Genomic DNA, 27,195 nt, shown 5'->3' with positions numbered 1-27,195 from the left:
TTTTTGTACAGCACACCACCGAGACAGACAGACACGAGCTGGGTACGCTACCTGAGATCCTCTGCTGCTCCTGAGAAAAGTCAATGCCTTCGCCGATGGAACTCATGATTTTCTCAATCTGAAAATAAAAAAACAAAAACAAAACAAAACAAACAAAACACAAAAAGCACACGCTACGTTATTCTGAAAGCCTCAGGGAAAGTTAAAGGCGGCCCCGGGATTTCACCTGCCATACGACTGCCAAAGAAATCCAGGAAAGGATGTTAAGAAACCTCTGACCCAAGCAAGGTACCCTTAACACCTTCCCTGGAAAAATCTTCCCAAGGATGGATAACTGGGGAGGGATGCGCAGAGGCTGGGACTGCCCAGAGCCTTCCCTTCCATAACCTGCCAGCGCCTGAAAATACACAGCTCCCACATAAACCATCCCTCTGGAGCCCAAACATAGGGAGAAGGAAAGGACCCCCCAACTCCTCAGCTCCCCGTGTCCCCACATGCAGCCCCACCTCCACCAGCAGCGATGCCTGAGGAACGCGGCTCGCGGGCTCTTTCGCAGCACGCAGAGAGCGAGCTGGGCTTGGTTTGGCTGGTTTATTTGTTTTTAAACCATCACATTTCCCAATCCTGTGCTCCTCACCGCTTCCACCGAGCGCGGAGATGCTTAGAAAGAGTTTGGAAGTAGATCAAGTTTGCAAAAGCAGCAACATGATGGGGGCAAACGCCTTCCCAACCCAGGAGAGGGAGCTAAAGACAATTCCATCCCCTGATTTAAGCAATTCACACTCAAGGCAAACCTCATGCAATTAAAAAAAAAAAAAATTATTTTTTTTCATCTACTGCCTGAGATGGTGTCTTTTCAAGTCCACTGAAGAGCTGCATATAAGTGACTGCATTTGCCACCAAAAAAAAAAAAAAAAAAAAAAGATAATGCAAGTTGTAATTTTGGTACGACTTACAAGGTATTTTCTTAAATGAGAATAGAAACTTTTCAAAAACAATTCTTGAGCAGAATTTGTAAATCAAGGCTTTCTAATGCAATGCTGCAGAGGGAAAACCGACAGTGATAATTACTAGGTTAATTCTGTTAAGATAAAAGACCTGAGAAATTGCACCTTGGTTAGTTAATCGAGAGTTTTCAGTAATCTAAAGCACTAAAGCTCACGATTTTCCAAAGAGCACTTAAGAGGCTCTGGTTGCTTACCCCAGCCTTGAATCTATAACCAAGGAGAAAATTTAAAAATAAGTAAAATATATAAATAAAGAGCCCCCAGTGAGAGATTCCCGAACAGAAATCTCCCACGAAAAAATTCCTACGAGGCACTTCCGAGCGGCTGCTGCTGAATACAAAGTCGATACATCAACTGGCAACAGAGACTGGGGAGAGGAAATCAACCCTTACACAACTTTTTTTTTTTTTTTTTTTTTTTTTTTTTTTTTTTTTCTCCTTCCTTCTGCCCCCTGGTCTTTTAAGGATAGATTTGTGGAAGGAGTCCAAGTTTTCCTGGACCACATCCCGCTGCTGCCTTTGCACTGCCTGCATCCCAGCAGCTGCGGGAGCTCCCAAAAGTGCCCAGCCAGCAAGAGGGGTCCTGGAAATGCCACGAGGGGCTGGGGGTTTGACATCCATTCCAAAGCCATGGCAGCTTGAAGCTGAGTTCCACGGGGGAGGGTGTTGGGTTTTGGTTTTGGTGGTTTTTTTTTTTTCTTTTTTTAGTGAAACAAAAAGTCTTAAAAGGCTCCTGCCAAGGCAGATCTCCGATGAAGTCCTTCCTGCTCGCGGGGAGCAGGCTGGCGGTGCACTGGGAGCAGTAAATCTCACCAGGGAGAAGGCATTCATGCGATGTACAGAGGCGTCGTTAAAGGATGTCTGTCCTCTGCCCCTAGAAAACCAGGAGGATGAGCACTTGTACTGGGCTTGAAATATAAAGCTAGCTTGCTTTGAAGACCGAAAAAAATTTCATCATTTTTTAGATTACTGAATAAATCCAAATAAATTACTAAATAAATGCAAAATAGATTACTGAAAAAATTTAATCAGATTTCAAACATGTATGGAAGAAAAGGGATGTATGTTCTGAAAAGAAATTTGGGTTAAAGGAAGGAGTTTGAAGTCCCTGGACACCAGGTTCCTGCCACCAGCACGCTGCCCTGCAGCACAAAAAGGCAAAAGCAATTATTGTGCCGGGCACAACCAGAATTTGAACGTGAAAAGCGATTATTGTGCCGGGCACGACCAGAATTTGAACGTGAAAAGCGATTATTGTGCCGAACACGACCAGAATTTGAACGTGAAAAGCAATTATTGTGCCGAACACGACCAGAATTTGAACGTGAAAAGCAATTATTGTGCCGAACACGACCAGAATTTGAACGTGAAAAGCGGTTATTGTGCCGGGCACGACCAGAATTTGAACGTGAAAAGCGGTTATTGTGCCGGGCACAACCAGAATTTGAACGTGAAAAGCGATTATTGTGCCGGGCACAACCAGAATTTGAACGTGAAAAGCGATTATTGTGCCGGGCACGACCAGAATTTGAACATGAAAAGCGATTATTGTGCCGAACACGACCAGAATTTGAACGTGAAAAGCAATTATTGTGCCGAACACGACCAGAATTTGAACGTGAAAAGCAATTATTGTGCCGAACACGACCAGAATTTGAACGTGAAAAGCGGTTATTGTGCCGGGCACGACCAGAATTTGAACGTGAAAAGCGGTTATTGTGCCGGGCACAACCAGAATTTGAACGTGAAAAGCGATTATTGTGCCGGGCACAACCAGAATTTGAACGTGAAAAGCGATTATTGTGCCGGGCACAACCAGAATTTGAACGTGAAAAGCGATTATTGTGCCGAACACGACCAGAATTTGAACGTGAAAAGCAATTATTGTGCCGAACACGACCAGAATTTGAACGTGAAAAGCAATTATTGTGCCGAACACGACCAGAATTTGAACGTGAAAAGCGGTTATTGTGCCGGGCACGACCAGAATTTGAACGTGAAAAGCGATTATTGTGCCGGGCACAACCAGAATTTGAACATGAAAAGCGATTATTGTGCCGGGCACAACCAGAATTTGAACATGAAAAGCGATTATTGTGCCGGGCACAACCAGAATTTGAACATGAAAAGCGATTATTGTGCCGGGCACAACCAGAATTTGAACATGAAAAGCGATTATTGTGCCGGGCACAACCAGAATTTGAACGTGAAAAGCGATTATTGTGCCGAACACAACCAGAATTTGAACGTGAAAAGCGATTATTGTGCCGGGCACAACCAGAATTTGAACGTGAAAAGCGATTATTGTGCCGAACACAACCAGAATTTGAACGTGACCTTTGCTGAAAGAGCTGGGAGATAGCTGACCCTAACGCCTGAGCAACGCCGGGATCTCCATCTGGCTGCCGGAGCCATGCAGGTCTCGGACAAAGGCCAGACGCCACCAAATGCTGGGACAAGGGTTAACAGAGTCACTAACAGGGTGGAGGATAAGTGATCAGATCCCTTGTTTCGTAGGAGGGTAAAAAATGACAAAGGAGGATGGATGCGACAGCCTAGGACACGAAAGCTTTTCCTTACGGAAATCACTGAAAACTTTAATCAAAACCCCCAAGCTAGCCGTATAAGAAATGGGATTTCGTGGTGTAAGCTCAAGTTTAAAAAGCTGCACTGAAAAAGGATGAGGCCAAGTAAAAGGCAAAAACATCCCGAGCTCAAGCGGACAGAGGCAGCCCTTATATGACAAAAATCCAAGGCAGCCAGGGTGGTTCATTTGGCAACTGCTGACATCACTCGCCGTTGCTTCAGATAAAAATTGCACGGCTAGTCATCGTGTCATCTGATCGTGCTATTTAGAATCCCTGTGGCTGAATAAGGAAGCCCCAGAAATACAGATTGGAGAACGGCAGGAAAAAGTTGGGTTTTTTTGTCAGCTAACCTCAAGCTCTTGTGTAAAGGAGCAGCTCTGCAGTATCAGCAACAGAAGTGTTAAGATCAGCTAAACTTGAACCAGTTAAGAGGAAAAAAACCTGAATTTAAAGTCTGCCTTGCGATGCTGAGTATTTCTTCTACCCCAATTATGCTTTTCAAGTGTTTCCCTCCGCTGGAGGCGGCTGTGGCAGTCACCTTCACTCCATCAGCCCCGCTCCCCTCGGCAGGCTGGGTTTAGAGCTTTCCCCGTTCTCATTAGCCACGACGGAGCCTGAAGGACACGTGAGCGATGCAGCAGCTTTGCTCAAGCCCGTAGACAATGTGAATTAACTGAGGACTAGCAATTGCCTCGTATTTCTCAGCAGAGGTTGCCGATTTACACAAGAGCTTCAGGCACATCTTTTCCAGGTATCATTTCGGCAAGAAGCACCCACTTTATCTGCTTTTGCCCCTCCGAAGCAGCAAACGCTCCCCCAGCAAAGCCTTAAAATTTCACCGTGCCCTTATGCATCACCGGTACGGAAAGGCCACGCAAGGCTGGAGGGAAATACTTGGATGGTGCAAAATAAAAAGCCTCATTTCCAAATAAGCCCAAGGGCTTCGGGTGCCGACTGTTTTATTCCCTTCCATAAGCAGGCACCGAACCCGAGCTGCGGCAGGATTTCTGGGACACTGCCACAACCCTGAGGGCTCGCTGCAGAATTTGGGTCTGGAGGTCGATTCAGTTCAAGCTCCAGAAGTTTAATGGCACGAAGCTTTGAAGATTTATGTCAATTAGCTTCATTAAAAGACTTATTTCTAAGCTGGAGCCGCTCTTGTACCTACTACTGTCTGGGATCTTTATCTGAGGGATGTTTACTTCAGTGGATCTTGAAGCCCGGGAGGTTCTTCAGTCTCATGGGATCATTTGGAGCAAGAATCACTTGGTCCCAGCCAAGCTTTCACTAAAACCAGTCACCGAGGGGTGGTGGTGGGGAATAAAATAGGTGGGGAGGGAGGGAAGAAAGGAGGCGAGGAGAAAAGCGTGTTTGTTCAAGCAGCCCCAGCTCCCTCCAGTCCCTCCCAGCAGCAGAGGCCAAGCGCTTTGCAGATCTCTTACGCTGTGCTGGGACCCGGCTCTGGAGACGCGCGGGGGCTGCTGCCGGCGCTGCTGGGAAAGGCAGAGAGCACAAGAGCATGTTTCCGTGGCAGGTTTGAAGCCCACATCTGCAGCCCCTCTTTGGTCAGAGCTACGACTCTGACCGCTATTTGGCAAGAGCCAGGTAAGCTCCCTCCCATCAGATGCTCGTTACAAAAAAATCCTATTTATTTCCCAGCATTTTTTGCATCCGAAGAGCCAGCGTTCCGCCCGCCCCCACTGCACTCCATGCTTGGATGCCCTCTTCCACCCTTACCCACTTGGACTTTCGCTCTTTCATCCTGCATTATGAAAGAAGAGAAAGTTTTAACTTGGTTTTAAGAAAGGTCAGCTCCTCTGCTGCGGTTCTGGCTGGGAAGCAGCAACGCCAGCTGCAGAGCTACGGCCCTAGAGAGGGTGGCGCAGGATAAAAGGACTCTCCCCACCTTTCTGCTTCCTCTAAATGTAGAAAAAGGTTTTCAAAACCCAACTTCTCCCCCCTGCACCGAGGTGACAGGTGCTCAAAAGCTGCAGACAAGAGAACGTGAATGCAGACGGCGACTCGCTCCGCTCCTGATGGGCTGGATGAGTTCCCCTGCCCAGGGCAGGGCGCCACGGTCCGACACTGTGAAAAATTCGCTTCCTTCCCCGCATCCCTTTTCCATGGCTGGATTCAAACCGCAAACGAGCTCTGAGTGCCAGGCTGAGTTCACTCATTCCCATCGCACTGCCCTCCCTCGATACAAGAGGGACGTGATGCGTTTTGGGTTCCGAGCCCGGCCCCGACGACTCTGCAGGCAAAACGCCGCGGTGAGGACCCGCAGGTGCTTCTTCAGCGCTAACACACCCCCGCACTTTTCCTCAAAAGCAGGGAATTGCCTTGTGCTATATAAAACCAGGAATGAAATAATCACGTGGCGAAGGATTACCTTTCCCAACCCGTGCTTTGCTAACCGTCGGGGTGAGCCGGAGGCGGTCACGGTTATGCACAGTCAAAACTGGATGACAATTAATGCAAAGGGAAATCCTGCTTCATGCCCTCAGCTCTCTACGAAAAGAAAACATTCTCCCAAGTCACACACCAACTCAAACACCGGGTTGTTGCTGATTTAACCATTCAGAGGTCGCAAAGGTAAGAACACAGGGAAAGGACACAAACCTAAAGAGGGGGTGAATGCTTTTAAGCATCCCTGTCCTCCACAAGCGGTCCTCAGCTGCACTCTAGAGCACTAAGATGGGGCTGGAAGAGAAGATCCCTTGAAAATAGCCTACCCTACAGTTTTTTAGGCTGTTCTTTCCCAGTGGTTAATTATTAAAATACAAAAATACCATGTTTAAATATAGCGCTGCTGTTCAGACTTGGTTATAGCCTGAACACTCAGTTCCGATTTGTTTTGGCTTAACCTGGTTTTTTCCACTGAAGCACCAAGCGGCCATCTCTGAACAGGTTGAGGGGTGGGTTTGGGGTAGGTTTTTAATTATTTTTTTTTAACTTATTTTCACACCCACAGAAGTAAAATTGCAAAATAGTTTTGCCTCCCAAATTAACGCAATTGTATCTGTTACTCCTGATCCAGATGGGTAGCAACTCCACACTATATTTTGGCCAACGAGCCCTGAATTCCTACCAGGAAAGGAAACAAATTACGGCAGAGCTGAAATACCCTGGGAGAAGGAAAGGCTGCAAGGATGGGAGACTGTTCTCCATCAAACACCAAAACCAGGGATGCGATGGGAAGGAGTTATAAAGCTCTCACCAGGATTGAAGCACACCGATTTATTTTCACATCTGCCTACATTTTGCTGAAAAATAAAAATACCCCAAAACAAGGAGCTGGGTGCGGCCGGGAGTCATCCCTGGGCTGGGGAAGTGGTGAGCTCTTCCATGCAGGCAGGCAGCCACAAAAACATAGCAACTGGCAATTTACTCCAAAACAGAACTTTATCTTAAAACAAACTACCCTGAGCGCCTGAGTTCTGATTAATGGCAAAAAAAGGTATTTGTTTGGAGAAGGACAGCAAAAGCCAAGCCAGCTCGGAGGACATGCTGGATGCTGAGGTTTGCCCTGCTGGCAAGGCAGGACCTTTCGACACCGGAGTCCTGCAGGGTAACTCCCCACCTCACAGCGCTCCCGGCAGAAGCCTCACGGCTTTCTACAGGAGCAGGATGCAAACCAGCTCCTCTCCCGCGATACCCCCCGGCACCATCAGCAGGGGACCCAGAGATGGGCAGGTCCTGCATCCTCCCTGAAGCCTGTGGTGCCAGGCACCCAAGCCACCAAGAACCCTCCTCCTGGGGAGACCCTGCAGTGACACCGATCTGCAGACAGCCCTGACGTGCTTGTTTCCACTCCCCTGCCCTGACAGCCGTGAAGCCGTGGTCTCCATATAAATCTCTCCAATTTTTCCTTCCCCAGAGCCAACGCTGAAAGTTCGGAGCCAGCAAGTCCATTGAGAGATACAGAGGACGATTAAACAAGTCCTGGGGTCTTTTATCTCCAAAATAAAAGACAGCTTCACGCAAGAGGAGCTGTCTGCAGCAACTCATTTGCATGCAGGGAAAGGAAGCTTCATTCAGAAAGCACAAAAAACTGAGCAACGCTCCATTAGAGGGACACTCACCCAGGTTTCAGGGGCATCTTTACCATACTGCAGCTTGCTGGGGCTTGGTAAAACCTCACCTAGGGATGAAAAGCCCTTACATTTACCATCAATATAAACGCACAAGTTTTGTTCTCAGCCTCTGCATGCAGCATCAGTGATTCCCAAGGACAGAGCAAGGTCGTCCTGAGAGAAGAAAAAAAATTAAATACATACACTCGCATGCCAGCGTTCAGATGACCAGATATTGTCGAGAGCTACAGCTGTCCCTACCCCAGAAGGTTTATAAGCAGAGTTTCCCCCTCTCTCCATCCCCTTCAAGAACAAAAGGTGGGCAGAACATCCAGCTGCTTCGGACAATGATCCGCATTGCTCTTCTGCAGCTCCACAAGCACGACACCCCACATCCTCAACCAAGCTCTGGGCTCCGGGCCCCACAAAACAGCTCTGTTTAGACAAAATGCCTGCTTCCTCACTTCCAAATTAAGGCAGCCAGCCAGGAGGGGAGGTTTGCGTGTGTGGAGGAGGTTGGAAGTGTGCCTCAGACACCAGGCTACATCCACCAGCCTTCCCATGCAGCGCGCGCTCTTTCCAGCACGCACAAACACAAGCGCTTTTGCAGGAAGCTTATTTTTGAAAAGCCAAATATTACCATTAAAATCCAGATACGCCTTGATATAAAAGGAGATATAAAAGGAGAGCCCCTTTTGGGCTTTTATCCTGGGAAAGTAGCTCGTGGAGTTAACTCAGGTGCACTGAAGAAACAGCTCCAATGAAGTGTTTTCTCCTTAAATCACTGTAACAACTCCAGACTTGTTAAATCGGGTAGGAACAGAATGAGATGTAACAGATCGTTTTATTCTATTGCTCTTCGGAGGCTCCTCACTGCTGCATCAGCCCCTGACAGCTGGGCAGCCTGAACAGGGAACCCCATGGTACCATCTAAGCACGATTTAGAGTTTAGGTGTCCCTGTGCACGTGCACATATGTATATGCACACACATCCAACTGCAGCATGTTGCTTCTGGGAACCAAACCAGCAGAAAATAACTTTGGTTGTGGTTTTTTTTTGGTCCCCCTTGGGTGAACTGTTGAACCATGGAAAGCACCTCAAAGGTGACAGCAGCATCCCCACCTCTGCGACACGGGGGGACTGTCAGCTTGCATCATCACCAAGAGCGCCTGGGGACGATGTAACAGGGTTTTTCTCCTCAAAAACTCTCCTGCTTGGTGCTTCCTGGGGTTACCTTCCCTTCTGATACAATTTCTGGTACTAGGCACCATTGCCCATCTTCTTCTGCAAGAGCAAGGGAAAACCTGAGCGGGGTCAATGCCTTCTGCTCCCTCTGTGGCTCCTTCCCAAACTGGCAGCTTAGAAATCGCCAGTCCAGAAAATCAGTCCAGAAGCCGGATCACAAGGAAGACACGCTATAGCATGCCTGCACATGCGTCAAAGAAACAGAAACTCTAAGCAATAAAGTTTATAATTAAATAAAAACATACAGAAACAAATGGCACGCTATCTACCATATGTACGATATTAGTGCATTATAATGACACCCTGCAGCATAAGCATAATTACGAATATATCAGGATTCCCATTATAAATCCTTATTATTAAGGAGTTCATAACCTATTGTACAAACTCGCCTGGGGCTAGAGCTCGGCAGACAAGATAGCAGTTCCAGCAGCATAATTTATTCTTGAAAGCTACTTACAAAGTTTGGTTTAAAGGTTATCAGTATTTTAAATTTCTGCAATTCTGCAAAGTGTCAAGGGTTAGGACTTCATTATTTCTAAGCTTCTACAGCAGAGGGATGGGACAGATTTGATTTAAAATTCTAAAAAACCACCAAAAAAACCTACCAGACAAGCTGCTTCTACAGTTTCAAAACCCCTTTGAGCACAACACCCCCAACGACAAAGTGACCAGGCTCATTAAAGCTTAAGGGGTTAGCTCTAAAAAGCAGGGGAGAACAAGAAGGGCACCTTGGGTCAACGGGTGATGCTGAGGACACACAGCTCTGTCAGATCCTTCCATTTTGTACCAATACCACTGTAACACACCCCAAAACCAGCAAAGGTAAAAGCAACCAGGAGCTGTATGGTTGCTGGAGAAAGAGGATGGCTCCTGCACACGAAGCCTGACTCTCAACCTCTGGGATCGTAGTCGAAAGTTTGTGTCAGTTCGGAGGAGACTCCAGCCGAACGCGAGATGCTGCTAGCTGTTTCCAACTGTTTTACGGATTTCCTAGTAAACAGCAGCAAGTTATTTTGGGGTTGCTGGGAGGAAAAAAGCAAGCAGAGCTATTTAATCACAATTTAGGATTTTCTTTTCTAATTGCTAATGTGTGAAATCATCTCTCAGGAGATGCGGGCTACGGGCCGGAGGGGACGGAAGAGGTCAGCACAAGCAAATGACTCAGGCAGCGATTGCACAACGGGACCAAAGACCAGCACCATGTGCAAGAGCAACGGACTGAATGAAAAAACAGCTTTAGCTAGCCTTTTTGAGCATCTCAAAACTAATATCCCATTTACACCACAACCTCCCACAACTGGCAATAATACTTCTACATTTTCGAAGCTTCTCGGTGCAGCGGTAATTGCACCGGCCCAACTCCTCCTGCTTCTCATTTCAAGTCTAGGAAACACACGGCGAAAAGACACCTCAGGCAGCCTTCCCCAGAGAGCCATACCGAAATGAAGTCCACTACACCCGACGTGCTGCTTCGCGTTTATTAGCTGCATCTGTAAGCACTTGCTGCTCTTCCAGCCCACAGCCCAGCAAAGCGAGGCACGGCGAGCACCCCGGGGCGCCCGCTGAACTCACTGCGGCTTCCAAGGGTTTTGCAGATCTGCAATAATTAAGGTTTGACATGACAATAGCACGGATGACAACAGAGGGGCCAAAGCCAACAGAAAAGGCGGCAGCTTTTCTAAAAGCCAACACGATGCAGGCTCGAAAGACCACTGTGATTAGGGCGCTCGCGGGCAGTGGGCAAGCCAAGAAGATGCTGCGTGCAGACGTTCAGCCGGGAGACAATATAGCAGGTGCTGTTTCAACAAGCAGTTAGGTCCAGCCTGCTTCCCAGTTTATCCTGCTGATGGAAGAGACAAGCCAGCTAAGGCATTTTCCCCAGAAAAGGCTTTGGTTAATAGATACCTGACATTACTAACTGATACTGCATCCCTGAGGGTGGAAGCAAGGCTGCTCAGACCCTCGGAGCAGAGGGATGGCTGGATCGCAGCATCCACCTGAAAGGGACGGAGTTGCAAATATTAAGAGCAGGAGGAGGAGGATCTGGGACAATACCTGCTGGCTCCTTAGCGCCGTTGTAGTCCTGAGAAATTTGGACGTGGGCCATGAATCTCATTTCTAGATTGGTGACAGCACATAAACCATTTCTGGTTTGGTTTATGGTGCTTCAGCTGACTGTCTCGACATCGCTATCCCACAGAGCAGAAGCCTCGTATTTCATCGCTCAATATATTCTGCGTATACAAAAGATACCAGCCTGTGTTATGAGCTCAGCATAACAAATACCAAAGGCCTGGAAAAGATAATGCTCAATTTATTAAATCAAAGCTAAACTACAAAAGCCAGCCAGTTGTTCGAGGCACATTTCAACACTTGAAGTTCAGAGTTCCCATTCTCTAGCCTCCTCCAGCAGCACGTGCTTTCCACGCACAACGCAAGGACTCATGAAATTTGTTATTTATTTCAAGACGTTCTGCAACTGGTCAGTAGGGATAAAGGCAAACATTTTTCTGGCTTCATATGGTCTCTGAGAAACTCATTTCGATCAGGCTCAGGGACTGGTGCTTCACGCCACCCTCCACTCTGTGTTTCTGTACAAATCCCCAAATTACAAATCTGAACACATACCGACAGGAAAGGAACTTCGGGTATAAATTTGTATTTCACAACCGGTGTGTGGTGGATCTGCAGTTTCAGAGCCCTCCAAACATTCCTTGTTGACACACGCCCAGTAAAATTCCACATGAACACGACAAGACAGACTGTCAAACGCGACAATGCATCTGCTCGTAAGAGCGAGACGGCTGGACTCCGTTCATACTCGCATCCTCACACAAAGCCAAAAATGACGTCAGGCTCTCGGTGCAAAGGTTTTCTCCAGCTTGTAGGGTACAACACAGCATGGTGGAGACTTGAGATAGAGCTACAGAAACATTCTTTTAAAAAATAAAAGCTTCTGAAGTACTGCAAGACATGACGTAAAGTGGAAGAGAACATAATGAAAGACTGAATTTAGTAAGGACACTGAAGCCAGACATTTCTGTTCCTGAAAAAAAAAAAAAGTGTCCCAAAAACACTAACGATCACAAGATGGTTACATAACTAAAATATCCATCAGAGCATGAATAATTTGCATAGAAGAATCAAAAGCTTCCGATTCAGAAATACTGAGTTAATGCACTTGAAAAGTTAACACGTAGCAGCAGCGGACTGAAATCGTGATATTATTCTAGCACACTGGATGCACACAGACTAATTTAGATCTGTCTTCAGCCTGTAATTGGTGACCCTATAAATAAGGGGAGAAAGAAATCACTGTGCATTTAGATCTGTATCGAGGGCACTTTCACAAATCCTTCTGAAGCGTGGATGGAAGCCTCCTTCCCCGCACAGGCATGGTAAGACGCAACGTCGCATCGTATTTTGCAAACCTGCTTTTGGGAAAAGCCACCCCTGACACCTGTCCGGTTTCAGATGAATTGATATGATTCAAAGAGCTGGCAAATATAATTCTTCAAGCTAAACAAAGAAATAAACTACACTTGTCCTTACATTCGCCTTTCAGACCAGAACACCAACCAATTTTACCTATAAAACTGGTAAATCGACGTAAATTGGCTTGGATCTGCCTAGTTCGGCATCGGTTTATAATTTTAACAGGCTGCAATAGGGACAAAGCAAACCTGTATCGCGGAAAGACAAAAGCTTTCACTTCAAAAAGTTAATCAGGATGGAGGAAATCTCACCGCTGGGGGCAAAGGGAAAAGAGTTTTGACACAAGGGATGATGTAAGAATTCCTGACCTTAGCACAGGAAAAACAAGAGGAAACATTGGGATCTGGAGATAATAGAATAATCAGCCCCGATTTGATTAAAATCCTGATGGACACGCTTGTTTAGTATAGCAGAAATCAGAACAAGAACACCGACCACATTGCTGCTTTTCCCTTAAGCAAATAAAATCATTAAACATTTCGAACAGACCAAGGGAAAACTGGAATGAGAGCTTAGAAACGAGGGTCAGCTCTTGGAAAAGCACGCCGAGCACACCGCCCCGAGAAGGGGCAGGAGCCAAACCCAGGGGCAAGGGAACTGCTAAGATTTAAACACCTGAACCAAAATAACCATTTCCTAAAGGCTGCTGGCAAGCAAGGAAGGAGCCTTGTGACCCACGTGGCTGGGATGTCCTCGGACCATGCAGGACCGTGCAAAGGCACAGGACGAAGCCAGTGATGCCACCCGTGGCCAGCCCGTGTGCCGTAGGTGGCATGGACACGGAGAGGCTGAACATGCGGGTTTCTCAACTGTGTTTTTCACTCCAAGCACCATTATTTCGATCTACAGCTCGGGCCACTGGGGAGCCTGACGGCAGGTAAGCTGCAGGAGCTTGTCAGAACAAAACCCACTGGGCTTTTACAAGATGCAGTTTTCACCAGGCACAAAAATAGCAGCTCTCCCCCTGAACAAAAAGGGAAATATTTGCATTTTCTTTCAAAGCCAGCTCACAGCTCTGAATTTCAACTTCTGGGCGTCTTTTAAGCCAATGGCAGGTTTTGCATCAAGAGCTTTCTTTTAAAGTTTCACATTGCAATGCAAATGTTCTTAATCCTCAACTGTAAGCCTGTAATTAAGGCACTAATTCCGCTAGGTACTTAAGCGCCCAAGCAGTCCTGACAAGGTTAATGGAGCTCAAGTATTTAAAGGCACCCCAACAGCAGCCACAACCCCGAAGGACTTGCTCCCCATCTCTTCAAAACCTCTGATGGAAGGCAAGGAGAGATGTGCCGGCTTGCTCCTGGCACCCACCCTTCCGTGACATTAAGAGCCCCAAAATGGCCCAGCGACAGGTGAAACACCACATCCAGAGTTACTGCCAAGGGAAGAGAAATCCTTCCGCAGCGACAGCGAAACGCGGAGCAGCCCCACGATTATTCACAGCAGATGATGGTTGTCCAGCACCATAATTAGCTACAGAATATTCATTAATTCTTCAACTAATTCACTTGGGGGGTTGGGGAGAAATGCAAAATGGTAGACTGTGTATCTCCTTTTTTCTAAATAAAGCTAAAGTGCATGTTTTATTCAGTTCCCCAAGTTTCTTTTGAAGGAGGTTTAATCTCTTCCTAGAAGAGCTGAAGCCAGAGCACAAAGCAGCCACCTCATTTTGTGAAATTGATGCTGGAACCTCTCAGCCCAACGTTCATTACAAATTCAGCATTGGAGCCACTTACTTGATAGCAGACAGCTGGAAGCAGAGGATTAAGGAATGTCAGGAGCCAGGTCTGAGGCCAATTCTCAGTAGCCTGCCTCCTCCTCTGCCCCTCAACGCTTAACACATCATTTCTCTTACCATCAGCAACCCCCCCAGAAGAACAGCCAACTCCAACAGCACCCTGCTTCCACTCCAGACATCCCTGCTCAGTCTGGTGACGCTGGATTGCACGGACGAGTCTCCTGGATCATATGTGCATCAAAACCAACCACACTGAAATCCTCAAAAATCCACCCCCCACCCCCTACCCTGGAGTGGGGTGTCCTGGCTGCGCAGGCAGGAGGACGGGGTACGGAGCAGAAATGAACAGCGGAGATAACGGCGGGAGCAGCGGCGCATCGGAAGCCTTTTCTAAAGGCACTAAACGGAAAATCCTACAGCTAAGACACTCCCCAGCCTCTCTGCGTGTTGCCAAAGCCAAACATCTTCCCTCTTCTTCCTCCTCTACAAACACAGCCCGTTTATCCGCTATTTGCATTTAGGGGTTTTCACTTCATCACCTCGCCCGGTGCTGCACGAAGCGCGGCTGCACAGGACATCGCTTTCATCAACCTGCCAGCACCTAAGGGACAGAAAGCATTTGTCACAGCCCGACTTCCTCGCAAGCCCCTGCCCCCCCAGTTTTTAGAGGACTCTTTTACAACATCCCCAAGCCCAGCCATCATTCCTCCTGGGGAAGACTACAGCCCACGAATTGTTCTCACTGTCAGGAAGCTGCTTCCTCAGCGGAGCTGGGGTAGCTCAGTGAGTGACCGTGATAAAGTTTTACTTCGTCTTGGTCTCAGGTTCTCTTCTTCAGCAAATGGATAAAAGGACACAGAACAAAACGCAAGAGAAGCTGGGGCAGGGGGAGACAGAAATGTTCGACACCTAAACCTGGCTGAGAGCGATTAGATAGCACAGGCTCAGAATAAAGCGAAGTTATTGCAGATTAGTTTTTGTTAAACAGCTCACTATTCGTATTAGACGTGCATATGTTGCTTCCAAAGAGACCTGAAATAGCTTATCAGGAGAGAAACCGGTTCAGCCCCTCCTGGATCCCACCCTGGGGGTGGGAGGTTTCCAGGGGACTCCAGTGCCGTTCTGCGTGACGCAAGGTTTGCTACGGCAGCGCGTGTGCACCAACCCAGGCAGATGCGCAGGGCTGGAGCTACTCCACGGAGGAGGAAGGCCGAGCAGATGCGAATTAATCCGCCCTGGAAAGGGTGCTGGCAGCCAAGCCAGGCGCCAAGAGGCCCCTTCCTCCTGCGGGAGTGCAAACAGAGTTTATTCTCCTATACAAAATTCATAGTGAGCTGCCACTGCTTTGTGCTCATCTCCTGTCCGCTAAATATTTATGAGCCGATGACGAAAACCAAATTTATCACTTTAGCCCTCAGCCCTGTTTAGAAGGATTCAAATATTTATGCTGACTAGGAGCTCTACCCCCCCCTCGCACGCTTCTTCCCCACCTCGCTTCCCACTCAAGCGCTGGATTGAGCACTTCTGGTCCTCGCCCCCCTCCCTGGGCAACACAGCGCTGTTGGATTTAATTTCTCCAGCTTTTTCACAAGGAGTTTCTGTGGGACAGCAGCCGGGGGGGACACCACGTGCAGGTTCACGCTCCTGGGAAGGAGCCAGTGGGTCAGGGGGCAGCTGGGACAAGCCCAACAGACCCCCTGGCAGCCCGGAGCACAACGCAGCGCTGCCGGCATCTGTTATTTGGGCAGATCCTTGGAGCAGGGGAACTGCGACTGGGAACGGGGATGAGTTTTGCCAAGTGAATCACTTCTCCCCCATCCCACCCTTCTGGCAAAGCCGGCACCACCTTCCACTTCCAACAAAGGGCATCGGCAGCGCGTGGCTGGGGAAGGGACGTGATCCCTCGCTCCCAAGCAGCCTGCACCTCCCTGCCACGGGGAAACTAGCCGAGCAGAGTCACTCCTGGCCCAGAGTGATGCTAGCTCAGCCTCTGCCACGGATCCCATCTGTCCACGACACAAACGGGTCCCTCCCCAAGTCCCCAGCACCCCGAACAGACACACCTCCTGCTGGCAAGGCCAGTGGGCAAAAGCCTCAGCTTGTTTGCTACAGCTGTGTGTGGCTTAGAGCAGCGCACGGATCACTTTCCTCCTCAGTTGCCTGCATAAAGACTATCGAAATTAAGAGAATAATGCATATAAATCTGCCATTGTTTGCCCTCAACAGAGAGGAAGAGCCAAATCATTGCTAACAGGGGTGGCTCAACAGGGTTTTATATTAGCCTGGTAAATTCAGAGGCTGCAAGTTGCATCTAATTCAGAGCAGCTGCATTATCCCATTCAGGGAACTAATTAAACTTCCAACAACAGCACTACATTTACGTTGAAATCTCATTGTTGCCATCATGACCAGCTAGATCAGCCCCTTTCTGCGCATACAAATCACCGCAAAAAAACCCAAGTGTTCCCCACAGATGCATCTTTCCCATTTCTTAACAGCCATAGGAGTCTAATTTAGAATATTTTATAGCAAGAACTGCCCTGGCCATATAAACTACTACCAGCAGCTCCATTTTATGCTGCTTCTACAGAAAATAGCTCTGCCCCGTGAACTGTGCCCCTCCTGACGACAGCATCAGACTGCAACTGTTGCACCAGGAGTCAGAACGAGACCCCAAATGCCTCCATACAGCCTTTAAGATATGAAAGGGCAAATCGGGTTAAAGGCAGTGAATCACCAGCTGCTGCCTTGTCCCCTTTCTTACAAGAAAAAATTCACTTCACAGAGCGTTTTTTCAGTGGAACAAACACATTCTGCAAAAAGAGGCCATTGCCATCTCGCAGATGGGGAAACTGAGGCAGGGAGGAGAAACCTCTGTCCAGCATCGTTGAAGCTGGTCTGTGAAAGCCAAGGGACCCCAAGGCAAATCACTGCTCTAGGCACAGGAGGGTACTACCAGATTAAAGCAGTTCCACAAAACGGTTAAATTATGCCAGAAGCCAGGCAGACAAATAAAACCGTCAGGTTTTGATAGTACAATTTAAAAAAAAAAAAAAAAAAGTTAGACCTGCCCCATTGCAGCCAGATGTGAATTTTTCACATTCTTCCTCTGATTTCCTCACCTAACGTAACGGGAAGGAAAAGCAGATTTTCCTCTTGTGGCTTGTTTAGGCTGACAGTGGGTGGAAATGATGTTTTTTGTTTACGCGCGGGGAAGCAGATCTGCGGGTTCATTTCTCTGAGCAGAGGAAGCACAGGCACACTAACACTTGACCTCTGCTACCGGTAAAGTCCTGCTGCACTGTAAAACCAGAGGCTTCTTCCCTTTCCATGTTTGCTGTAAACAGTTTGGTTAGGCTTGAAAAAGACAGCAAAAATTACCCAGCCCTTTCTAACAAGCCTGCTGCTGTAGAATCTTTCATTAACAGGCAGGGTACAACTCACCCAGGTAATTAACAGCAATGCCTCTACAACCAGAACAGCTACAGAAGAAAATAGATGTGTTTGGCAACCCTGGACCACTGCAGGGAGCGAGAGGAGCAGAGCATGAACTGAAGGACGGGCTCGTACCTAGGAGGTGCTTTTAGCATCTCTGAATACCTCCCCCTTCCACCAAAGATGATTTTCTCTCCGAGTGGGGCAGCTGAGCACCAGTCAGCGCACGCAGGACAGGCGAGCAGGGGCACGACCGTCCCAGGGGTTTACACGCCCGGCACACACCGCTCCACACCCCCAGCACCACGCCAGGGGTTTTATTTCCTTTCAGTGTACAAAGAGTGGTTCATCCGAGCTTATCTCTTCCGCAGCGCTGCTGCTCTACCAGCAGAGAATCATCTCCAAAGAATGTTTCAGTAATGCTGCGGTGCTGAATTTCAGAGGGACACTTAATCTCGCCCGAGTGGTTCACTAGGGCCAACTTTCTGAGCATGAAATATTTAACTATCCATGGGCCTCCTGTACTATAATAAAGTGACTTCTAACAAGCCTCTGAAATAAATATGTGAAGAGGAAAGTGGGAGCTATTAAATGCACCAGACACAGCCTAACTACTTTTTCCTTCCATCCCCGTGAACCCAGGACACTGCTTACCCCCCAGCAGCAGGGACCCAGAACCAAAACGTCTCCTCTGGATGCTGGGAGAGTCCACAGGGGAAGAATTGGGAAGAGGAGGTCAACACAAAGATTTGTCAGGGAGCACCGTTATCAGCTCTCCCTCATAAGGTTTTGCATCCCCAAAGTATCTGGCTTGCCTAAAAAAATCAAGCCCTGTATTTGAGCAACCTCAAAAACTTGGGAAAGCCCCTCACTCCTTGCAATTCTGCTTCTCCCCCACTCCAATTAACCCTATCTCTTGGCCTTTCACACCTGAAAGAGTTATAACTGAGCATTTAATGCAATGTAAGAGTTTGTAAAACTAATGAAAACCACCCAGGACCCCCTCTAAAGGCCAGTGTGATAGAGAGGAGCTCACGCCGTGCGGATTCATTCCCGGCACAGCAGCTCCTAAGCAAAGCCAGCCTTACCTCATCCCACTCCGAAGCAAAGGACGGGGACTTCTCCAGCCTCTTCTTCCCAGTGCTGCAGTTGGAGAGCGATTCGCTCCGGCTCCCCATGGCATCGTCCTCTGTTGGAGAGCAGGTCAGAAGATCGGAGTCCGATTTAGACAAGCTGCGGCTGAGTTTGAGCTCGGCTTTGGGCTTGCTCCCTGGGTGGGCTCTGCCCACAGCTCTGTCCCCCTCTTCCTCAGCACCGCCGGGGTGCTGTAGCACGTGGGGCGTGACTACAGTCTCAGGATCCGCCCGGTTGATGTGCGTGTGCTGGACAGTTGCGTAGACTACTTTCTGGTTTTGGTCCGGAGAGCTGGTCCGTACTGATCCAGAGGCAGAGAAGTCAGCATCCTCCAGCTGCATAGCAGGTGGGTGGCTTGTAGCTTCCGTGCCTCCTTTCTCCGTGGAAGAAACGAGCCTGAAAGGGTCCTCGCTTATCTCGCAGATCGGGGAAGAACCGTGAAGCAATCCTGAAAACTGCTCTGGAACCTGGATGTCCTGGCCGTCGGCAGAGTCCTGGCTGCAGCTGCCGCTGCTCCTCCTGTGGTCTTCAAGGGGACGAAAATGAAGGGGGGGGGGGGGAATTAAAAACATGGAAGAAGCAGCATAATTCCAGCTCTCCCCCTGCCCTCCCTCAGCAAGGGAGGGAGAGATAAAGAGAGAACAGTTCAGTATTGTTCTGCATGCTCAACTTGTACCCAAAGTCACGGCATTTATGAAATTCCAAACACTGGCCTGATTTATGCAATCTGGCAGCGCTCCTTGTTGTTTTATTCCTGTTAACACTAACTATCAGGCCTTGCTATATAAGGCTAAGAGAAGTGCTAACTATATCCTGCAGAGAGAGCAAGTGAGGTAGGAGAAGCAGAGACAGAGGCTCCTGGAACATCTGATACATTTCCATAAAGGCCAAAGTGTTATTTAGAGCAGCGCTCCCTGCTCTTGGCACGAGCCGCAGGGTGGGAAAGCTGCTGGACCGTAATCAACCTGCAAGTTCCAAAATCCATTCCCCAAAAAAACCCCACTGCTTTCCTCCCTAGCGGTTTCCCAGTCTAACCTCTCCTCTTTACTCAGGGGAGAAAAATAAACAGTTGATGCAATTAAAAAAAAAAAAAAACAACAAAAAAACCCAAAAAACCCAAACTTCATCAAAAAGTCTCTTCTCTTGCAAGCAAACGGCTCAACACGGAGTGGTCTGATCTACTAACGCGCGAGCTGCGAGGAGTACCGGCTGTCCCAGAAACATGACACAGCTCCTCAGCCACTCCTGCACCAACATCTTTAATATCAGGTACCAGGGTCCTGCATAAATCATGAATAATTGACCGATCCCAATTGCCAAGTGTGTACACAGACACACGCGTACTCACCCGGGTCACATGTGAATGGGCGCTGGAACTGTCAAAGCAGAATTTTGGAAAGCTAAGAAATAAAATTTCTGTTTACAGAGGATTCCTACGCCCGCACATAACTGTTTGACCAATTTTAACCGCTTCCATTTAGTGCCGAGGAAACACTCTTCAGTCCGAGGACTGCAAAACGCCGCTGCAAAGGAACACCAGAGCAAAGCACCCCGATAACCTGGCTCTGAAACGCAAGGAGGATGTTTAGATGTGAAGAGGAAATCGCCTGCTTTGCAAGACAGCAGCTCTCGGAAGCCAAGGCAAAGGAATCCTCATCTCAGTGAGGCACAACACACTAATGAATTTTACTTATCTTGAACTAAAAGCAGCCTATTAGCAACAACAGTGTGATCAACTCCTTCCCCCCGAGCATCCTTTCCAGCGCTAAGCTCGACCAGGTCGTTCTCAAACACTAACACCCATCTGGTTTTGTGGTCTGTCCTCGCACCAGAAATGAGGCAGGAAAGGACGGAATTAAGTCATTTGTCTTTGCACGCCGCTTCAGAGCCCGGGGTCTCATATGCCCAGTGTTGGACGAGCCCAGCTAGTCCCTCTCGCAGGCATGTGTTTACTGCACAGAAATGCTAAAAGCAGCTTGCTCCCTTGGCAGCTGAGTCAGGAACAGCCAAAGCCTGAACGGAGGTTGACTGCCAGGGCAGCGCGCCCGCAGAGCTCGCTGCTCGCTGGGCTCAAGTGATGCAAGGGCTTAGTTCATCCTGGATCCTACGAGTTAAAGATTCCGGGACAATGAAGTAGTTGTTGATTATCTTGCATGGGCACATTCACCACAAGTTCTGAATTTGCCGAGGGGGAGGCATATCTCCCGGGGGCAGGTGGTGTCACCGGCATCATTCCTAACGCTGCTTGCGGAGAGCCAACAGCAGCACCCTGGCAGAACATCCCGAGACCAGACTACGGTCAGTTACTTTGCCTAAAAAAGTTATGATGCTGTAATGCTGGAGAGAAACCTTAGAAGCGATCAGACATGCTGCATTCCTAGGACAGACCCGTATTAGTAAGAAAAAGCTACTGAGCCGCTAAGGGGGACACAGCACTGACAGGACAGGCACGTTAACCTGATGGGGAGGACAAAGCTTTTGCAAAAATCAACAGCCTTTCTTCTCAAACCTTTCCTTCTTTGGATATCAATTCTTCCGTGCCTCGGCTTAACCTTTCCTGACATTTCTGCTGAAGGCAGAGAGGCGGGCTGGTGAAAGTTTATGCCACGTGCTGGAACACTTGAGTCCAGCCAGAACAAAGTGCTCCAAATCCAGTTCCAGAGCCTCACAAAAGGGCTCCTGTTGCACAGAAATCACAGCCACCCATTCACTCTCCAGCCGACCAAGGACTTCAAAATGCAAGGGAGCTGCCAGAGGAGGAAGGGCTGAAGCAAGGAAAGGAGCCCTTGCTCAGAAGATGCGAGGAACATCTTGAAGGAAACGTTTCAGAGCGGGCCCTGAAAGCTGCAGGGAGAACTGATGTAGGAAGGAAAGGGTCATCTCACTCCTTTTTGTCATTGAGGTGCACGCTGCAGGAATGCTGAGGGTCCCCAGGTTTTACCTCCCGGGGTTTCAACTACAGGTGCCTCAGGATGGTCGTGGAGAGACCAGAACAACCCCCGGCCATCCCGGGAAGACATACCTTTCTGGGATAGGTCACTGACGCAATTCAGCTGATGTGCCGATCACTTTTCTCACGGCACAAAGAGGAACACCACTCATTTTTCAAGGGTATCGTGAATTTGGAGAAGGAGAAAATAATACTTGGCTGCCAGAGAAGCAGAGACACCCCAGTTCCATCCATCTGCTGCATTCAAAGCATCCTCCTCCAGCTACACCTTTTAACTCAGAGAGGGAGTCATCCTTAACAGAGGGGCTTCTGTCCAGCTCCCCGAGCTGATTTTACACCCAAGCACAGATATCTGGTCTTGACTTTTTCGGTCAATGCCCACTGCAGGTTTCGGCAACGGGAGAGATTGTTTCCAACACCTAATGGGAACAGGAGCGCCTGCCCGGGCACAGACCGTCTGCTTCCCAGGGAGGATTCAATTAAGAGCCTCCCTGCCAGCTGCCTGATGATTCCAGATACGAAGTGCTTCCCTAAACTCCTAACACGAAGCTGCAACTGCCCTGTCTCGACTGAATTTCTTTCCCTATATATCATCAACAGGATTTCTTTCATGCCCCTGGATTAGGAGAATGAAGCTGTTACTGCAGCTGCTTTTTGCTCAAGCTCCCCGGCCTCAGAAGTAGAAAGGGCACACGCCAGCCTCTACCTTTCATATGGAAAAGGCTCCCTGTGCTACATCACACCAGAATTTGTCAAGTGAGGAGCGTGCAACTCTATCTCCTGTGGCACAGGCGGCCAGAGGAGGAAAGGGTCCCTTAGGGTGCTGCTATAGAGGTGCGAAAATAACCTTCAACTGCAGTAAAACTGAAACTTCTTGATGTTGATGGGATGAAAGGCTCATCTACGCAGCGAGGTGCTGCATGCGAAATCCAGACGTGTACAGTACGCTCCTGTATTAGCCTCAAACTCGGTCACTTTGGGCAGCTTGTCCTCCAAAAGCCACCTGAGCTTGTGCTCTTTTTCTACTCCCTCCCCTATTCCCCTTTTAGGAAAGGGCAATAAAACACTGCTCGGGTTGCTTAGAGAGATCGTTCATTTCACTCTGCACAGAAGCTTCTAAATACATCGTGACAGCAGAAATGCAGGCTTGGACCCGAGACACAGGAAGGGGTCTGTCCCCCGGCCACCAAACCAAGGGAGGGCACGTAGGCTGTGGTTTACACCATCATCCATCTCACAGCAAACCAAGAAGTCTCTGCCTCTTCCAGCCTTTGTCTGCCATACCCACGCGTCCCCACGGATTCCCTGTAACGATATCCATCCCGCTGTTTCTGCGGCTCTCTCAAAAGCTATTTTCTTTAAATCTCTCTGCAGCATGTGTCGTCTTTCATCGTTGCCTCATTTCAGCGCCCTGGTTTAGAGCACAGTCATACATCTGGTTGAACCAGAATAACCGTAAGAAAAACGCGAGCAGGAGGAAGGGCGAAGCAGGGACTTCAGGCTGGGCTTCCCATGGAAGCAGCACAGCAGAACCTCAACAAGTACCAGTTTTAATAACTCTCAGAAGGAACCGAGTCAGTCCTACCTGCAGCCGGTTACTGCTGACAGCACTTGTGGAAGATTCTCCTGAGAGGCAAGACAGACAACGCTCAGAAGCATTTTCTGCCTTCATCCCTCCATCAGGTCTCTCCGAACGCAGCAGGAGTTGAACGGTCTCCTCCGGTCAGTCCACACAGAGTTCACCACTCTTGGCCTATTTACAAGTCCTGTTACAAGGTCTGAATGACCCGACCTCATGCAGGCGATTGCACGTAGTTTCCTTACCAAAGGGGATGGGAAAGCATTTGGCTTAAACCACTTCTGATACTCTGCCCGCAACATCAGGCCAACTTTTCCCAGTGCTCCAGCATGTGACAGCAAACTGCTGTAACATACACAAAAGGCAACCAAAGCCAGGCGGATAATACCACATTCATCTAGTCACTGGATACAAGACAACTTGCTGCAAGAGGAACAAAGGCAGCTATCACATATGAAAGGCACCATTAAACACAGCATGCCTGAAATTCAGCTTTCCAGCTGCCCTGGAAAGTCCTTCTCAATAGCCCGCGAGAATCCGAGTCCTTCTCTGCTGACCAAAGGCTCCTCCAGAACTCATCAAGTAACATCTAGAAGCCCAGCCTCTCAGAACAAGGGCCAAGAAGTAATTCAAAGCCACCCTGCAGCCTGCTCCTTGTCTTGGGATTGAGCTGCTGCCTTTGATGCTCCAGGACCCGTCTGATCCAGAGCTGGGAAAATTCTCCAACACCTCAATTAAGGCTTCAGTCCCTCATTCAGCCCTCGTTTAACTTTTTGCCAAAACGACTCTGCTGCTCCCTAAACGCATCTTTTCCCCCCACGCCCACATATACCTCACATTTCATACTTAGCTACGTCTGCTTCCACGTGCCCTTCTGGTATCTGACCCCAACTGCTGGGAAAGCTGGAACCATTTTCTTTTGTTCCCAGTGCAATAAAGCAGATTTCAAAGCTGATCCACCCTTCCAGAGCAGTTATCAACCTCACGTGCAGAAAGGAACAACCTGTAACGCTGTGACAGAAAGCAAGGATGAACACCACAGACCAGAAAAATCGTGCTAAACAAAAAAAGAAATGTAGTCAGTGCCTCATTTCCTACTGGCATCATGAAGCCTGAAGTCCCCGAGAGGACAAGCAGCAGGTGAAGGATGACACGGGGCCCTCTCAAAGCTCAGCTGCTCCTGCAGTGTGGGGAGAGCTGCCAGCTGGGGACAGTGCCACACATGCGGTTGTGCCACAGGGATCACGCCGAGACCTTTTGGAAAACAGCTGGGACCCTCTGGAGAAGGGGGACAAACAATCGTGTGTCTTTTTCTCCAGGTGCACCACGAAGAGCGATGGGAGATGGCCCCGGCAAGCGGAAGAAACGCAAGAAATGAGAAATACATCGGCTGGACCCCTTCCCGGGTGGAGCAGCTCTCCACCTCCACCGGATTGAAGGCTCCGCTGCATTAGATGCAGTGGTAACTGCGTTTAGAAGTGTGGGCAAGTCCTGGAAGATGAGAAAATTCAACTGCATCCTTGGATTTCTCCTGCTGCAACAGCGGAAAGGGCTCCGGGCTTGTTACAAACCCAGTAACACTTGCCACAGACTGCACACCCTGAAGTCACAGCTCTTGTCTTTCCAGCTGGATGTTAAGACAGGACTCTGCTCCGGATCCTTAGTAGGCTAAAGATGCTCCCTGCAACCTCTGTGAAAGGGGGTTTAGACCGTTTGCAGTACCGACGCGTTCAGGGGAAGAGATCTACATCAAGAACAAGCAGATGCATTCCTGTGAGATTTTATTTTCGTCTGACACATAGTTAGGACCCACCTTTACTCACATTAATCAAACCTAGACACGGTAGGCAGAGAAAGGAGCCAAGCAGTCAGGAATAGCTCGCACCTGAATAATCAGCAATAGCTGCACGCTGAAAAGCTGTGCCTGAAAGCTGCTGGCTCCATAGCTGTCACCCAAGGACTACTCCTGGCCGAGACCCCAAAGCACCAACCTGAAAAGCATCCTAACTTGGCCTCCGGCAGCAAGTGGCTTTGGCAAACGCTGGTGGGAAAATAATGACCTCTTGTGCCACCCTGCACAAGCTAGGAGCACGGCAGGGCTCAAGGAACAAAAGCTATCATGCTGCAAGAAGGGGGGAAAAAAAAAAAAAAAAAAGCTGCAGGTCTTACAGGGCAGTCAGTGAGACATCACACCGAGTCCTCATTATTCTCTGTCCATCCTTAAGGCCAGACGGTTTCCAGGTTTCGAATCCTAACTAAAACCTTCCAAAATCCTGCTCAGGACTTTTGAATAAAGCAAGAAATGTTTTTCCCTCTAAACAAATCTTTTGTGGTGGTTGTTGTTGTTGAAGGAAAGCCAAAAAGCCCAGCAAGAGCCAAACACAAGAGACAAGGTGTTCCCAGACCCCTGGTAAAGCACAACAGTTCCTCTGGGAGAAGAGAGCCTAGTTCGATACTTAACCTGGTATAGAGCAGATTTTCAGCACGTTCTAGAAAAGGGGCTTGCTCTACGTGTTTGTTTTCCTCCTTTGTTAGTTTACATCTCGAATTAGCTTTAATACACACTGGGATGTTGGTTTTAAGATCAGGGCCAATCTTCTGCTGATATCAACATGCAACGCCAGCAGGTCCTCAAGTTCAGCTGGGTGGAGAATACGGCTCACGTAAAGGCTCCCATGGGTTCCTCTCCCTTGTAACAACACCACAGCCTGCCACCCCTCTGCACTCACTTGACCGTGCCCAAGATCGGCTTATTTCCTAAGTTAACAGAGTAGGTCCTCACAATCTCTTAGTTGTCAAAATAGCAGAGTTGCCCTTCCTCCGTGTACACTTTGTACAGGAACATTCAGCTCTCTCCTTTTTATAAAAGTGAAGATTACCGGGAAACAAAAACAATTGCAATCCAGACCCCAGCTGCCCCACCCAAAGAGTTTAATTGTTCCAGTTTCTCTCTGCCCTCTATGCTTTCCTTAAATGCATCTAAGCAAACAGCTCCGCGTTTTGGATGGTCACTTACCTTTTGTTTTCCTATCCAGTGCCACCGGCTTTTTCGTTTCTGCTGTAAGCAACAGCTCGTAAGGGTGTTCCTCTTCCTCTTCCCTGCTCTTTCCTCGTGCAACAGGGGCCTAATGGAAAACAGCATAATGTAGCTCTCCACAAAGCAATGCTATTTATCCCGGCAATAAAGCACAAGGCCTCTTTATGCCATGGTTTAAGCAAGGAATTGGCAGAGGCAACACCTTCACCGCCGAGTGCGATCCAAAATGCAATAGTCCTCCCCCCCCCCCCCCCCTCCAAAAACCACCCAAACCCCCTTTATTTTCTAGTATTTCAGGTTGCTGACAGCTTTCTAGCACCGACCAACTGATTCACTGTGCAAGGTCTGCAGACAGCCTGGAGGGGGGAAAAAGAGCTGAGACCGTTATTCCTGTTCATCCCAACTCAGACTTACTGTTGCTATTGGAATTTGCATCGTCATTCAGTATTTAGTTGCTGGCCCTATTAGGATGTGGCTGGGAAAAAAAAAATAAAAAAAAATAAAAAGCCCAAATCTCTCCACCTTCTCTGCAGTCTCAGATCCAGCATTCCTAACCTCAGGATGCACAAGCAGATTTAGGACTAAAGAGCCCTCAGGCAAGACTGTATAAACACAGTTTAACCTCAGGATGCGCAACAGCGATTGTGCTCATTTTTAAATCCCAAAAAGCCTCTGATTAGAGAGTCGGGAATATTGGCAGATGCTCCAGCAAGCTGCTCTGGAACGCCACCATCCATGCGCTGGGATGCGGGCTTGCTGCAGGATCCACATGAGTCTGGCTGCAGACTCACACGTGTTGGTCCACCTCAGCGCCAAGGACGACGGGCATCTGACATCTTTTGAGCACCAGGTGTGTGCCATCCCAGTGCTGACGGGGCTAAACTGGGCTTCAAGGCACCGTCCTTAGAGCA

General features: G+C 48.6%; 1 protein-coding gene across 6 annotated transcripts in view; it reads right to left on the bottom strand.

Moving 5' to 3' along the window:
- The window catches only part of ANKS1A (ankyrin repeat and sterile alpha motif domain containing 1A), a 114,774-nt gene that overhangs the window by 40,229 nt on the left and 47,350 nt on the right, over window positions 1–27,195 (bottom strand). For 3 of the 6 annotated variants that reach the window (XM_040616346.1, XM_040616347.1, XM_040616349.1), the window contains 4 exons: window positions 26,264–26,372; window positions 18,673–19,244; window positions 5,037–5,084; window positions 52–118 (listed from right to left, as the gene is read on the bottom strand). In XM_040616346.1, coding sequence (XP_040472280.1) covers window positions 52–118; window positions 5,037–5,084; window positions 18,673–19,244; window positions 26,264–26,372 — 796 coding nt within the window. The remainder of the gene's footprint in view (window positions 1–51; window positions 119–5,036; window positions 5,085–18,672; window positions 19,245–26,263; window positions 26,373–27,195) is intronic. The other 3 variants (XM_040616350.1, XM_040616348.1, XM_040616351.1) reach the window with 1 other exon arrangement.

This window comes from Falco naumanni, chromosome 17 (genome assembly GCF_017639655.2).
Source record: "Falco naumanni isolate bFalNau1 chromosome 17, bFalNau1.pat, whole genome shotgun sequence".
Lineage (NCBI taxonomy): Eukaryota > Metazoa > Chordata > Aves > Falconiformes > Falconidae > Falco > Falco naumanni.
This window is presented reverse-complemented; position numbering and strand designations above follow the sequence as displayed.